The 15,395-nt window shown below is 43.4% G+C and overlaps 1 protein-coding gene across 1 annotated transcript; it reads right to left on the bottom strand.

Annotated features, from left to right (window-relative positions):
• Nucleotides 1-8,312: 8,312 nt before the first annotated feature.
• On the bottom strand, nucleotides 8,313-13,484 carry LOC103554751 (5-hydroxytryptamine receptor 3C). The gene is made up of 9 exons (XM_008525983.2): nucleotides 13,418-13,484; nucleotides 11,921-12,087; nucleotides 11,432-11,476; nucleotides 10,606-10,715; nucleotides 10,170-10,339; nucleotides 9,680-9,840; nucleotides 9,117-9,321; nucleotides 8,713-8,928; nucleotides 8,313-8,606 (listed from the first exon to the last, which is right to left on the bottom strand). The coding sequence occupies exons 1-9, from the start codon at nucleotides 13,482-13,484 to the stop codon at nucleotides 8,404-8,406; spliced, it is 1,344 nt and encodes a 447-aa protein (XP_008524205.2). The 3' UTR covers nucleotides 8,313-8,403.
• Nucleotides 13,485-15,395: the final 1,911 nt, after the last annotated feature.

The following is a 15,395-nucleotide window of genomic DNA, read 5'->3' as shown; positions in this document are numbered from 1 at the left end:
TTTCAGGAAATATGCACTGAAGTATTCAGGTTTAATGGGTCAGCAATTTTGCAACTTATTCTCAATGATTTAGAAACATTCACAATTGGGGAATCTGGGTGAAGGGTACACAGGGGCTCTGTATACTATTTTTGCAACTTTTGTGTGAATTTTAAATCATTTTTACAAAGGAAGGAAGGAAGGAAGGAAGGAAGAAAAAGTAAGTCTAGAGGTTCTGCATGCATCCTCTCTCCTTTGAGCCAGAACTGAATCATGGGGTGTCGGCCTCCAGAAGAGGGCAGCAGTTCTCTTGGTTGTGTGTTTGGAGCGTTTGGTCATAATTGCAGCTATTGTATCTTTTTAATCATAACGTAGTCACATTTTTACTTCTTTAATTTGAATCTAGCATCTTCTAGGCTTCAACTGGCGATTCGTATCACTGATCTATGTAGTTTCATTAATATACAAAGTCTTGCTGAACCTCTTGATATTCTTGATACTCTCTTGGTATATTCTTACATTAAGCTTAGTATATTCATGATTTATGAAGTCAGGATTACTATATGTTATATCTCAATATTTTTTCTTTGTAAAGATTACGTTCATCCATTTTTATATAATGCTCACTTTGAGACCATACTTGTAGACTGAGTCAGGATTTCTAGAACTCTAGTTGAGAAGCTGATGGGTGTATGAGACCACTGGCCAATGGAACAAGAACTAATTACATAGGGCTGAATGAACTGATGAAGGATGACTACAGTCTTTGTTTAAACTATTGTTAATATTTTCGTAATGTTCTATTTTCTAGATATTTAAGGAAGCCTTTTTTCTTTCCTCTTAAGCTATCTATAACTCATAAGAATTCAGTAATTATAATTGTACTTTTTTTTTTTTTTGCTAAGGAAGACTCACCTTGAGTTAATATCTGTTGCCAATCTTCCTCTTTTTGTATGTGAGCCACGTGCCACAGCATGGCCACTGACAGAAGAGTGGTGTAGGTCCACGTCTGGGAACCAAACCTAGGCCCCCAAAGCGAAGTGCACAGAACTTAACCACTAGGCCAGTGGTAGGCAGGCCTCTACTTTTTTTTTTCAGATTCTCCTTTTGTAAACTAAAATGAAATGTTTATAAATGATATCTTATTCTCCTTTCTTGACCTCTCTGGAATTTGGAAACCCTTATTGAATATTCTTATAAGGATCATATTTTCATGATCATATAGTTATTGGCATAGATTCAATAAGAATCTGTCTTCCTTTTGACCAGGGCATAACTGGAAACATTGGCTATGAACCCAGGCCCTGCCTTGTATGTTATATTTGAGAATGATGCTCATGTCATCAAAAATAGGCAGGGGCTGGCCCAGTGGTGTAGTGGTCAAGTTCATGTGCTCCACTTCCACAGCCTTGGGTTTGCAGGTTTGGATCCCAGGCGTGGACCTAGCACTGTTCATCAAGCCACTCTGTGGTGGCATCTCACATAAAATAGAGGAAGATTGGCAACAGATGTTAGCTCAGGGCTAATCTTTCTCATAAAAAAAAGAAGAAAAAAATGGGCAGGCACTACTAAGGAACTAAGGTTGACTTTATGAAGCCAATGCTTACAGCCCCTTCTGGGAAAACTGGCTGGTACCTGGCTTACAGGGTTCCCAGCTACTAGGTGGGTAAGGTCATTTTCTGCCAGACCCAGGAATCTTAGGATATTTTGGGGTCTTCAAGAAGAGAGGAATTCACTTAATGGGTACCACAGGTGAAATCTGGTGGTGAGATCTTGGTGTGGCTACCTAACCTCAAAAGGTCTTTAAAAGTCAAATTTGAGATTTTTTGAAAACCTTCAGCCAAGCAATCTTAAGAAGGCCTAAATGGCAAATTGCCACTCTTCTTGCACCCATGTAAAAAGTGAAGGCAAATGTTATGAGACCAGCCTTATTTTGTGATCAAGAATAATCTTCCTTTGAGGTTATTTTTTATCAAAAGGGAGAAAATTACAGGAAAAAATTTGTGATTCAATGAGAAACTATGCATCATCTATAGTAACTGCTCCCAGCTGTCTGATTCTAGCCCTGTTCATTGTTTTTGAGCCATTTTGGAGTTCTTTTAAACAGCAGGTAACTGATGAATATTGTCAAAGACAAAAACCAAACAATTAAGAAGATTGACTTTATTCAGGCCGTTGCAATGTGGAGATCACCCAGATCCATAGATCAGAGCACATGAGCAGGGCGGTGTTACCTCAGCCTTTTTTATAGGGGGAAGTAGGCAAGCCATAGGTGGAATGATTTACATTTGGGGTTGTTTAGTCTCAGTCAGTTGAACAGAAAATGTTTCCCTCTGTGTCTGGCTAGTTTCAGGGGATAAACAGTTCTAATCTCGGCTCATCATTCATGTGACAAAGAACTAGTAGTTGGAGGATCTGTGTCTGGCCTTGTGGGCAGGTTCAGGCAAAAGGGGAAAAGCTTGTGTTTGGCATTGTCACAGGTAAACAAGGGAGTCATCTGTGAGTCCTGTGGGACTCCTGAGAAAGAGTGGAAAACAAGTTTTAACTAAGTTATACAGGAAGAAGTTTCTTTGCAGTCAGCTGTTTCCTGGAACACGAAAGGGTCGGGGGGATTTTAGAAAGCAAAAGATTGGGGGAATTTCTTAACCATTGTTGTTTTCTGGGGAGACAGTGCTCAGGCAAATATCAACATTGTCTATATGCAAACTCTATCTTGTCCTGTAGAGTTCCAGTGGACTTCCCTCCCCCTCCCGCAGAAAAATTGCCTTTATTTGCAATTCAGTATCTTTACTCTGTATAAATTTGTGCTTCTTGACTTTTCCTTTGAGCCAGTTCTAACATCTGCCTGGTTCTCTAATATTGTATGAGTTCAATCCCTTCTTTCATACGTGCTCCTTTTTTATTTGTATGAGAGTCATGATTTTGCCTTTTTCTGAAAATTATCTTTTAACAGTACCTCCATAGAGCTTATTCAGATTTTATCAGTTTGAGACACATTCATTTGTGAGTGAACAAGACAGTTTCTGAGGGTGCCAGTGGGAGGCAAGGAAATCACGAGAGCTGTGGAAAGTCCAAACGCTGATGGTGACCATAGTGAAGATTGATACCCTGAGGTTAAGGGTTATCAAATATAATGAAGTGGGATGAGCTCTTTAGTGGGGATCGTTCTGGATTCAGAGTCTAATGCTTAGTTTTTCATGATCAAGAATTATTGCTATTTCTGCATTCCTCAGAAATGACCTAGATGTGTTAAAATATGGAATTAAGAGTTAGACAAAATTGAGTTCAATACACTTCTACCACTTACTTGCTGCGTGATCCTGGGGAAGCATCTTAACCTCTTTCTACCTCAGTGTCCTCATCTGTAAACTGGGAATAATATTAATATCTACCTCATAGAATTGTCGTGGGGATCAAATGAGATAATGAATGTAATGGCTTGGCATAAAGAAAGTACCCAGTAAATGATAGTTATTATTATTGCAATAACTTTTCTATGTCCAAACCAAGGAAAGGCCTAAATTAACACCCTTTCATGAAAACTGGATAATCCATCATGTCTCTGTTTTACTCCAGACCCATTAATACTCAAACAAGCAGAGTTCTTGCTCAACAAGGACAAATGGCATAAGAGTTCATCAGCTCATCAACTCCAACGGTAGGTCAATCAATGACGAAAATCACAGGTGCGTGTTAGTTGATACAAGTTCTTTGTTTTCTTTGTAACTTTCATATTTCTTTTCACATAACTTTGTTTTTTAATAAAGGCAATTCACTAAGTCTATGAACATAATTTTATTTATAGATTTTTATAAGGCTGTTCATATAAATTATTTTACAAATCAGAAAAAAAGTCTGACAGCATGTCCAAATTTTGTCAGGAAAAGATGGATAATGTAGGTGCATTATGCATAGCATGCTGTTTTGCATGTATCTTAACGTCACCAACGGTCTCAGAGGGGTCTAAGTAGGGTCTCCACTCTAGGGAGGTGATGGCCTCCAGAAGGGCTGACAAATCCAAGTCCTTTCTTCAGGTCTTCCTTTCAGCTTTACCTGTCCCCAAGGACCTCCTAATTTAGGATTGCTAAAATGAGGCATTTGTAAACCAAAATTTGTACATTACTTGAGCATCCTTGAGATTCAAGTTTGGCATTCTGTTAAGATCCTATTGAAAGCAGAGAGGGGACTGTTGGAATTCTCTCAGTTTGCAGGATTTTTAAAATCAGTGCATTGATCTGAAGCGGTCAAGGTGCTCGCCATGCTTTTCAATAGTAAACTGCTACCTTTGCTTCATCATCATCTACTCAACGTCACGTGGGTTGTTTGAGTCCCGCTTCAGGGTGTTGTGATGCATATTTGCATCAAAAGTAGCTTTGCTTTGTGGTCCAGGTATCTCTATCTTACTGTTAAAATGATCGTATACAAATTCCCCCAAAATCTGCTTGTCTAGTGACGCTGCATTGGTGACGTGCTTTCAGAGAGTCTAAGCTAGTTCAATAACTTGTAATATAATATCAAGACAAGTGCAATAAAAATATTACGTATTTTATAGTTTATAGGGAATTTTTTTACAATTAAAAAGATGTGTAAATTCATATTCTCTTGTATAATATATAGTGAGAAGATCTATACATAATTCTAGCATAAGTTTGCTGCAATTTTTAATTTTGTTCCTTTTCAATTCTACGCGATCATCAGTTGTTTTTTTTTGAGTGAGGCAGCATGCATGGGTGAGTAGAATAGATTCTGTGATGGATAAAAACTATTTGAAAGACACTGTTCTAAACCCTTTGAGTGGGTTGTAAATATACTCTCACAATCCTTAAACATTACACAACAGCAACAAAATAATGGACATGGGACTCTCCCTCCAGTTTCTCACCTTGTTCATCCAAAGATCCTGGCTGCCCAGATCTACTTCTATAAATGTAGTGCCTGTCTATCACATGTCATCCTAACCTCCCCTTATGAATACATCAGTCCCCTATCTCAGGGCATATCACATCATCATCTCATCATTCATTTCTTGGCTGGCACAAATGTCACTTTCTTAGAGAGGCCTTCCTGGAACATCCTGTTAATCTGTGTGTCATTCTCTGTCCTGTTACCTTGTTTTATTTTCTTCAGAACAATTATCAGTATACAAAATCATCTTAGTTTGTTACTTTAGAAAATGTTTCCTCCTGTCTGTTTTATTCATTGTCATATCCCCAGTGCTTAGAAAAAACTGTCTAGTACCTAAGGAAGCACTTAGTAAAGATTGGATAAATAAATGAATGAATGCTTCCCTCCTTCATTTATTCCATGTAGCTGTTCTGGGGACCAGAAGACTGGTTGGTCCACAGAGGCAGAAGCTCTCATTTAAGCCTGATGACATGCTGCACGTACGGGAGCTCCACCTGCCTGCTGACCAGTAGGGGTTATCAGCTACCCCAGCCCTGCAGTTCCATCTTCAATTGCAGAAAGTGAGGCAGGGCTGCTGTTACTCACTGCACTCCTCCAAACTCCTCCATCCCCATGGGAAATATTCCAAGACTCTGGGAAGCACTTGTCTTAGATATAATGTCTGAATTCCCACCTTCTATCAAGGAGCCCTGAGCTGGTCTGACTGGTGAGCATTTCATACAGAAGTTAGAGATGATGGAAGCTGTGTCTGAGCTGAAGCTGTGGATGATGTCAACATCAAGGAAGCATGCAGAGCTGACAGGGGAGTGGGCAGCTGAGGCTCATGAACCCCCGGTTAGTCATCCAATGGTGGAGGAGGACCGGGGGCAGACACTGATGAAAGTTGAATATAAGGATCGAAGAATCAGAGTTGGGGAGATGGTGGTGGGAAGCACTGGAATGAAACATAAGCAGGAGGAAGGTGGTGGGCAGAGGGAATTTTGTGGTGGGGTTATTTATTTTGTTGTTGTTGTTCAACACCTTTATTGAGATATAATTTATATACCCTAAAATTCACCCTTTTAAAGCACACAGTTCAATGATCTTTTTATATATTTACAGAGTTATGTAATCACCACCACAATCTAATTATGGCACATTTTTATCACTCCAAAAGAAATCCTGTACCCATTAGCAGTCATTCCTCATTCACCTGCCCCTTTCACCACCAAGTCCTGGGCGACCTCTAATCTGCTTTCTGTCTCTATAGGTTAGCATACTCTGGACATTTTGTATAAGTGGGATTCTATAATATGTGGCCTTTTGTGGCTGGCTTTTCTTTTACTTAGCATATTTTCGAGATTCATCCATGTTGCAGTATGCATCACTGCTTCATTCCTTTTTGTGGCCAAATAATATTCCATTGTATGAACATGCAGCATTTTATTTATCCATTCATCAGTTGACAGATTTGGGTTGTTTCCACTTTTTAGATGTTATGAATAATGTTGCTTTGAGCATTTGAGTACACATTTTTGTGTGGACATATGTTTTCATTTCTCTTCAGTAATATCTAGGAACAGAATGGCTAGGTCATATAGTAACTCTATATTCAACACTTTGAGGAGCTGCCAAACTGTTTTCTAAAGTGTCTGCACCATTTTGTATTCTACTGGGGGGCTATTTCTGGCAGATGATTTTATGAGCTTGTTTTGGATAACTGAGCCCCTTGAGGACCACGAGAATGAGTGTGTTGTCATTCTGCCTGGATCCCACTATTCAACCACTGCTGCACAAATCCACGGACCCCATGAGACCCGATCTGTTGTGATTCTCCTACGTGTCACCCCAGAGGTGTCTTGTGACTAGTCAGTTCCAGCAAGCCTCATGTCCCTCCATCTGTTCATATTAATCATCCTTCAGAGTCCAACCCAAACACTGCATCCTTCACACGAAGCTCCCCTGGCCTCTACCTCAGTATTTTCAATTCTGGCTGCACATTAGAATCTCATGGGAAGTTTTCAACCATACCATACAAAAGCCAGGGCCCACGTGAAAGGTCCTGATGTAATTGGTGCGGAGTAAAGCCTGGGTATTAGGATTATTTAAAAATCTCCTCAGATGATTCTAACATGGATTAAGGACCATTGCTCTGGCCAGAAGAATCCTTTCTCCTGTGAACTTTATAGCAGTTTCTCTTTAATGGCACTCAACAAAACTTTAAAAACATGTTCTACATTTAATTGAAATTGTATAAATATGTATTTTATTTCTCCAGATGGGCCACAAGCTCTTTGAGGACAGAGCCTGTGTTTGATCTGCGTCCTCCAGTCTCCAGTGGGGTTTACCCAGGGACGTTTGTGTATACCATCACCTGAGCTCAATAAACACTTGTTAAATTCACACCCGAAGCCTATCCCTGAAAAAAGAACTAAAAATAGCAAGAGCTGCATGACCTTAGGCAAGTTACATAACCTCTGAGCCTCAGGTGAAAGACTGGGTTCCAACCGTGTCCATCTCGCCTTATGGTGGAAACGTGTAGGAGCCAGCAGGGCAGGAAGTTATCATGGGCTAACCCTTCCTTGGCCACCCTCTCCCCGCATTTCCTGTTTTTCCTTCCCTGATTTGCTTTTTCTCCTTGAGACTTAGCACATGTTCTGTGTTTTTACCCGTTTATCTTCTTTACTGTGTGTCTCCACCCACCCCCAATGGAAGCTCCCTGAGGATAGAGAATTTTGTCAGTTTGGTTCACTGCAGTATCCTCAGCACTCAGAACAGTGTCTTGCACATAGTAGGCGCTCAATTTATTTGTTAAAAGGATAAATAAATGTTAGCCTATTTTTATTTATTTTTATTTATTTATTGAACCCCTGGAGAGCTTGCTGAAACTGATTGCCAGCTCCCTGCCCCTAGAGTTTCTGATCCTGGAGATCAGGGCTAGGGCCTGAGAATCTGCATTTCTTGGTTTTTTTTTTTAAAGATTGGCCCTGAGCTAACGTCTGTTGCCAATCTTCCTTTTTTTTCTTTTCCCCAAACCCCCCCAGTACATAGTTGTATATTCTAGTTGCAGGTCCTCCTGGTTCTGCTATGTGGGATGTTGCTTCAGCGTGGTTTGATGAGTGGTGCTCAGTCTGCACTGTTGAAACCCTGGGCTGCCCAAGTGGAGCACATGAAATTAACCACTGGGCCACAGGCCAGCCCCTGGCTATTTTTAAAAAGAAGTTTAATCCCTTTCCTCTACACCAGTAACATAAGTCACTTTTTTGGTAAATAATTGTAATTGTTTATTATGAAAACTTCCTTTTCCAGTAAAATTCTATTTCTAACATAAACATATATATTCTGCATTCATTAAGTTTTGGAAATACAGTCTCACTTCTGAGCTAGTCAGCAGTTCTGTTTAAGTGCAGGAAGGGCTGGAGCAGGAGTCAGGGGCATAGTTGGAACTGTGTATGCAGATTGCAGCAGAGGAACAGGGTCTGGGATGGTCATTTGAAGCCAAAGAAACCTGAACATGGGGCGCCCCCGCAATGTTGATTCCTAGGTGTTCCAGAGGACGATGACTGTGATGACAGAGGATGCCAAAAAAAGGAGGTAGAGGCGGAAGAGGAAGGTGTCCATCCTGCAGCCGAACTCCATCCACAGGTCAGTTAGCTGGGCCCTTGTCAATTCTGAGCCCCCATTTCGCTTTGCCTCTCTGGGTCCCGGCTCCTTCCCTACCAACTCTCCCGGCTCCTTCAGGCCTGTGGAGAGGACAGAGACTCAGCTGTGAAGTGGGAAGGAGACAGGATTAGAGAACTGGGGCGTTGGGGAAGTCAAGAGTGTGTGGACAGGGTTGACTTCTCTCACCAGGCAGGTGGGAGGGGGTGAGGCCCAGGCCCTTGTTTTCCTTCTGGTGTGCAGTGGGGTAGCATCTCCTTGAGCCGGTGCAGTATAGAAGCAGGGAATGGAGCCACCGAGGCATGGGTGGGGGCTGGGTGGTGGCCAGGTGCAGCAGGTGGGTGATGAAGATGGTCTCCAGCAGGCTGACCACCATCAGGGACAGACACAGTGCAAAGTAGACACCTGAGGGCAAAGAAAATTGTGAATAACCCAGGGCAGATTCATCTCTACGCTTTTCTTAAGCTTCTTTCCCCAAATCCAGTCTTTCCTCAGAACCCCTTCCCTCCTCAAGTGGAGAGGCAGCCAGCTCTCCTGGTTCCCCTCCCTGTCCGCTGCTGCCTTTGCTTGGTGGGGAGTGGCAGGGGCCATACTGATGAGGGGGGTGCCACTGGCAGGGAGCAAGTCGCTCATCCTGAGCAGGAAGACGTTGTAGCCCAGCAGGAGGGTTATCTTGAATGGAGCACGATTCTCATTTTCTGCCGGCAGGTAGAAGCTGAGGGCGTCGATGGCTATCAGAAAGCTGCTGGGCACCAGAAGGTTTATGACGTAGAGGCTGGGCCTGCGCCTGATGGCCAACTAGTGGGGAGGAGAGAGCAGAGAGCCAGGTGAAGCTAGGGCTGAAGGGAGACTGAGGAATGGTTCCAGCCCCTTCTTTCCTTGGTGTCCTCACCCCAGCAAGGGGGCATTTCTAGAACAGGATGAGAAGCAGCGTTCATGTGACTAAAGAGACTCTCCCATACCCATCAAAGAAAACCTAAGCCAGACCTGGCAGATTCAGAAAGGGGGGCTGCATTGGAGGGCTTGGGAGAGAGGCAGGCTGTGAGAGTTACGGTTCCCAGGGGCTTTCTGGTCTTGGGCAAGTAGTGAGAGGGACTTAAAAGAAAGGGAGGGAGATATGGAGAATGGGTAGCCATGCCAGAATCTCTGGGCTTACAAAGAACGCGATCCGGTCAAAAAGTCTGGAGCCCACAAACGTCTTCAGGGTGGCCTTGCTGATACCCAGGAGCTCCCACTCCCCTTGCCTGAAAACAATGTCACGCGAGGTGTCCACTATCTCCCACACTTCCCTGTCCATGCCCAGTGACATGGTTTCCGCTGCAGAGGAGACAAACATTCATTCAACACACATCTTTTCAGCACCTGCTCTGTGCAGGGCTCTGAGTGATGAATTAGAAAACTGCTTCAGCTGCCTTTTTCAGATTGCCCTGCAACATGGCTTCCTCACTGCTCAATGGCCTTCTTTCGATTTTTCAGGAAGTATTGTCCTCTCTTAAGTTCAAGTGCCTCCCACCCCACCATCCACACATCTTCAACTAGCAAATACTCCACTGTCCTTTTTTATGCATTAAAATAAACCCCACTTTGCCTGTGTGTGATTTTTGGCTGCCCCACTGGTTGATCCCACAACCTCCACTGCAACTCACCTGTGTAGATGAAAGAGCTAAAGGTGAGCGTGCAGTTCTGCTGGTCAAAGGGGAAGTAGAAGATGTCCAGGCTACAGACACTGGTGATCCGTGCTGGTTTGTTATACACGATGTCACCTTCGTGAGTCATATATGCAGAGAGGCCTTCTGGGATCTGATCCACATCCGTGCTAAGCGGCAGAATGGGAGGGAGGCAAATGCTCTGGGTTTCATGTCAGTTTAAGTTTCTCTCTTAAGGCGGGGCTTCCCAATGTTGCTCATTATGGCCACTCTGTCATCTTTTTCCCATTTCCAGGGGAGAAGTTAATGACCTGTGATTGTGCTCTTCTCTGAACGAGTTTTTAGTGGTCCCACTGAATGGGTTTGCCCTGCACTGCCCTGGCCTGCTCCTTGCAGAAGGGTCTTCCCTCCAGCTTTCCCCAGCCCTGATACCCACGATTCCACGATGAAGATGTCTGGGAGCCACAGATTCTCAGCTGTCACAGCGAATTTATTGATATTACCACATTCTTTTGGGTTCCAGCTGATGAATGGGTTATTCCAAATCTAGGGCACAGAGAGATGATTATGGCTGAAACCTGGAGCTAGTTTATGTCAACATCTCCTACCCTTTCATTCTCTTAAAAATATACACATAGGCATGTATTTTTTTCTAAATGTAGGGACTATAGGCATATGATAAAACTTCAACCATTTCAGAAAGGTGTGATATAAATCACCATCTTCTCCCTCCTCAGTTCACTCCAACTCAGTCCACATCCCCAACACAGTCCTATTATTAACAGTTTCTTGTGTATCATTCAGAAAAAAGTTAATAGATATTCTAGCATTCTTTTAAATTTACACAGATAGAATCATACTGTGCACACTGATGCACAGGTTTTTTTTGAGCTCATCTCCTTTTAAACTCTGATTCCCCTTCTTACCCTAGTGACGTCTCCCTTTCTCTAGCTGACAAAGTCTTACTGACCTTTTCCTTCCCACTCAAGGGAAATCTTAAGCTGGGTGCTGGATACAGGTGGGAGCTGAAGCTTGCTTAGGGGCCTCCAACTGTACTGCCCTCCTTCTGTGTATTTTCCATCTATATCTTTCAAAGATGATTGGCAGCCCAGAAAGCTATTTGTCAACACTGCTGACCACATTCTGGTTGGATTTGTCTATTCCCTTGGGTACTGTCGATTTGAACAAATGTCATTTTTGCAAACAAAGCCAGAAAAAAAAGGGGAGGAGAAAAAGAAAAGAAGAAAGCTGAATTCACATACCATCTTTACCCACAGAAATGACGTCAGCAGCTGAAGTTGTACATTCTGACAACAAACAGGCAAAAAACATTCAGGATCATTAATGCCATGAATTCAAGTCCTAGCCTACCTCCTGCCTTTGTTTCCTAAGTGGTCCCTTGTGACAGCTCAGCTTTTCAATCACAAGTTCCAAAAGAAAGGTAGGTCAGAAAAATGCAGGTTGCATGGAAAAAATAGGGGAAAAAACAGCATGGGGGCCCATTGGGAATATATTTTTTGTAGAATATTCCCATACAGGCAGGACTCAAGGACAAAAGTTCTCTGCAGAAGTGTTACTGCAACATTCCCCTTCATGTCTCTCTCCCCTACAGGATAAACACCTAGCTTGTGCAAAATCCATTCAGGGGACTCATTGCTTACCCCTGGACCAGTGCATTGTTGGTTGACAGGGTAAAGAGTCTTTGGTCCCTATAAGAAGCCTATGGAAAGAATGTAGGAGTCAGCACTCACCACTTCCAGGATGGCAGACAGGGTGAAGGAGATGTTGACACGAGTGGGGATGCTGTAGTTGATGAACGGACGGAAGTCCTTCTGGTCAAAGATAGCCTGGAGGACAGCAGGGTTCACCCCATACTGGTCAAAGCCTGAGCAATTGATGGTGAAAGCGTTTGCCCTTCCTATAGAGAACAGAGACCCTCTGAGATGGGAATAGGGCTTTTGTGTTTCCTAAGTGAGAGGAGTACCAGTGCTGGGGCCTGAGAGACTCTCTGCAGAGAAAGAAGATGTGGACATGGTTGAGGCATGTGAGCCCCTCCTTTCTGGGCCACGACTCCCTAGGGGGCCAAGCCTTTCCTCCCAGGGCTGGGGAGGATGGGCTGGGCTGGCTGGTAGGCAAATGGCGGAAGTGGATGTGAGCTGAGTCAGGGCTCAGACCATTCTTCCTGTGCTTTTCTCCCTCATAAAGCCTACCCAAATCTGTATGCAAACAGCCACTCTGGGGAGTCCTATTCGTTCCATACTCGCAACTCTGAAGTTTTGGCCATTATCTGACCACACTTTTTTCTTTCCAGCTCTATTATGAGTCTTCCTCATAGTCACTGAACAAAATTTCCCTAAAATTTTTTCTCTCAATTTTCCCTTTCTACATCCATGTTTTCCCATTTCCAGAAAGGAAAAATTTGGAGAGAAGTAAATATAAGTGTGATGTAAAATACGTGGGAACTTAAGGAATGTTGTATTCAATGTGAATTTACTATCTTCTATGTGCTGTGATCTCTGCCCTTCTCAAATTCAGTGACTTCTAAGATCTGTGCCATTTTCCTTCAAGCCATTTTCCTCATCACCATCTTGAGAAGATCTCATTGATCATCTGCCATGGGGTTGGCGGAGCTATACAATGAAATGTAAAAGCCCTTCTGCCCACCTCAGCCACACCCCAACCCCAGATGACTCTGTGCTTATTCCTGTAACTATGAGCCAGCAAGTTTTTTCCCATAGCTCTTCCACTATCTCCCCATACCAGTAAACTCATAAGGTACATCTCCAAACTAGAGAGAAACAAAACCCAGGGGGGAGAAACCGTTGTCCTTCACCGCCCCCCCCCCACCCCGCCCCACATCACCTCCTCTATGACAAGATCTTCCTAAGTGAAATGGGAAAGGAGTTATGTTATTGTCAATAGGACCTAAGCTACCCTGTTCATAGTTGCTACATCTTGGTGGAAAGGAAAAGTTGGACATTATAAAGGGGTGGAGTTGGAGAGGTCGTAAAATGGAAGGAAAGACAATTTGGTAGATGCCTATGCAGGCAAATTAGAGAGGGGCTGTGTGTACTGATCAGTGAAATGGGTTTTTCTGTCCCCAAAGGAAGCCAAAACATAGATACTACAGAGAAAGGAAATGTTTAACCCAGCTACTTCAGATGCTCTCTGGTTCTGGAGAATGAGAAGGTTTCTGGATTTTGCCCAGAACAGCATTTTTATCTTTCCACGTTCTTGCCCCATCTTACCTTGAAGTAGAAGGCTGACAGTGAGGCAGAGGAGGAATCCGCCTCTCAGAGGCCACCCCCCTTCCATCTTGCTCTTCTGGACTCTTCTCTGGGGAATCACCAGGAACCCCCAAACCCTTGAGCTTAAAGAAGCTCAGACCACACCTTGGTTCCTGGTTTTGAATACTGCTCATGACAGGTGACCGCTGACTGATGAGAAGCTGTGGCCAGAGAGGTCACAGCAGAGTGTCGTGCTGTGTCCCTGTCCAGGTATGCCTTCCGGGCTCCAGGCAGGGAGGAAGTTGGGCCGGGACTAGGGGAGAAGCAGCCTTGTCTAGGTACATGGTTTAAAATCTGAATTCCAAGTACGTTTCAGGGAAAATAGGAGACTTGGGAGATAGGGCAGCGGAGGGTGTTGATAAAGCCTCATCAGGTCCTTATGGAACTATCGTGCCTCAGAGAAAGAAAGAGCATGGACCACCAGGAAAGGGATGGTGGTGCTCTCTTGTAATTTTGTAAGGCAAAAACATGTAATTATTTTATTGCAGACCTAGAAATGTGTCCTTTCTCCAACTGTGGACTTTAGGGATTGTTGTCAATATTGAACTAAGAAGCTGGATTGAGGAGTAAGCTCCTTCTTCATGACATAAACCTAACAGGTCTCTGCTCCCATAGCTGGCACTGTAGCACACATCTGCATCCTCCCTTGTTTGCACTATTGCTATAGCCTCTTTGTAAGGCGTCCTCTATATAGTTTCCCCCCATCTAATCCTTCATTTTGCCATTCTGCTAAAATGGAACTCTCCTGCTTACCCTTCCATATCTAATGTCTCTAAAGGCCTACAGCCCTGGGGCCCTCAGGGTGTGTGTGTGAGCAGAAAATAATTTGATGAGCCTTTTGAAAATACCTGGACTCATCCCCTACCTTCCCTATGGAATTGTGTGTGTCTGTGTTTAAATTTACACACAGTGAGTGTGGTTCTATTCACACTCACTGTATTGAAAACCATTGTGCTGGACTATGTTACAATATAACAATCAGGATATTGACATTGATACGGTCAAGATATAGAGCAGCAATGCCAGGATCCCTCATGTCACCCTTTTATAGTGACAACAACCTCCCTCCCCACTCCCCACTGCCTGGCAACTATTAATCTGTTCTCCATTTCTATAATTTTGTCATTTCAAAAATGTTATATAAGTCAAATCATACAGTATGTAACCTTTTGGGAATGGCTTTTTTCACTCAACGTAATTTTCTGGAGATGCATCCAGATTGTTGCATGTATCAGTACTCATTCTTTTTTATTGCTGAGCAGTATTCCATGGTGTGGAGTACCACAGTTTGTTTAGTCACTTACTCATTGAAGGACATCTGAGTTGAAAGGGAAAACGCTTATTTCCTGTATTTTATTCACAACACTTCTGACACCAACTGTGTGTTTTTTTCCACACACCAAGCAATTCTGACACTGACTACCCAGAGTTAACACAGATACAACAGGTTAAGGGCTCAGTCCCATAAGACTACCCCCAACTTCAGACACCATCCCGAGTCCAGACTTCCCATACTTCTGACCAACTGACCATGAACCGAGGGTTCCCACAGCCAACCCCCTCCTCAGGTTCGATAATTTGCTATAATGGCTCACAGAACTCATGGAAACACTTGCTTATGTTTACCGGCTTATTATAAAGGATATAATAAAGGATACAGATGAACAGCCAGACGAAAATGTACACATGGCAAGATCTGGAAGATTCAGGAGCTTCTGTCCCTCCCCATGGAGTGCCACCCTCCCGGCACATGGATGTGTTTGCCAATTCAGCAGCTCTCCGAACCCACAGTTTACGGAGTTTTAAAGGAAGCTTCATCACATAGGCATGATTGATTATTAACTCATCCTCTTCAGAGGATGAGGATTGGGGCTGAAAGTGCCAAATTTCTAATCACGGCATGGTCCTTCTGGTGATCGGCCCCCACCCTGAAGCTATC

The sequence above is a fragment of the Equus przewalskii genome, chromosome 18 (assembly GCF_037783145.1).
Source record: "Equus przewalskii isolate Varuska chromosome 18, EquPr2, whole genome shotgun sequence".
NCBI lineage: Eukaryota > Metazoa > Chordata > Mammalia > Perissodactyla > Equidae > Equus > Equus przewalskii.
The sequence above is the reverse complement of the archived record's forward strand: the minus strand, read 5'-3'. Positions and strand labels throughout refer to the sequence as shown.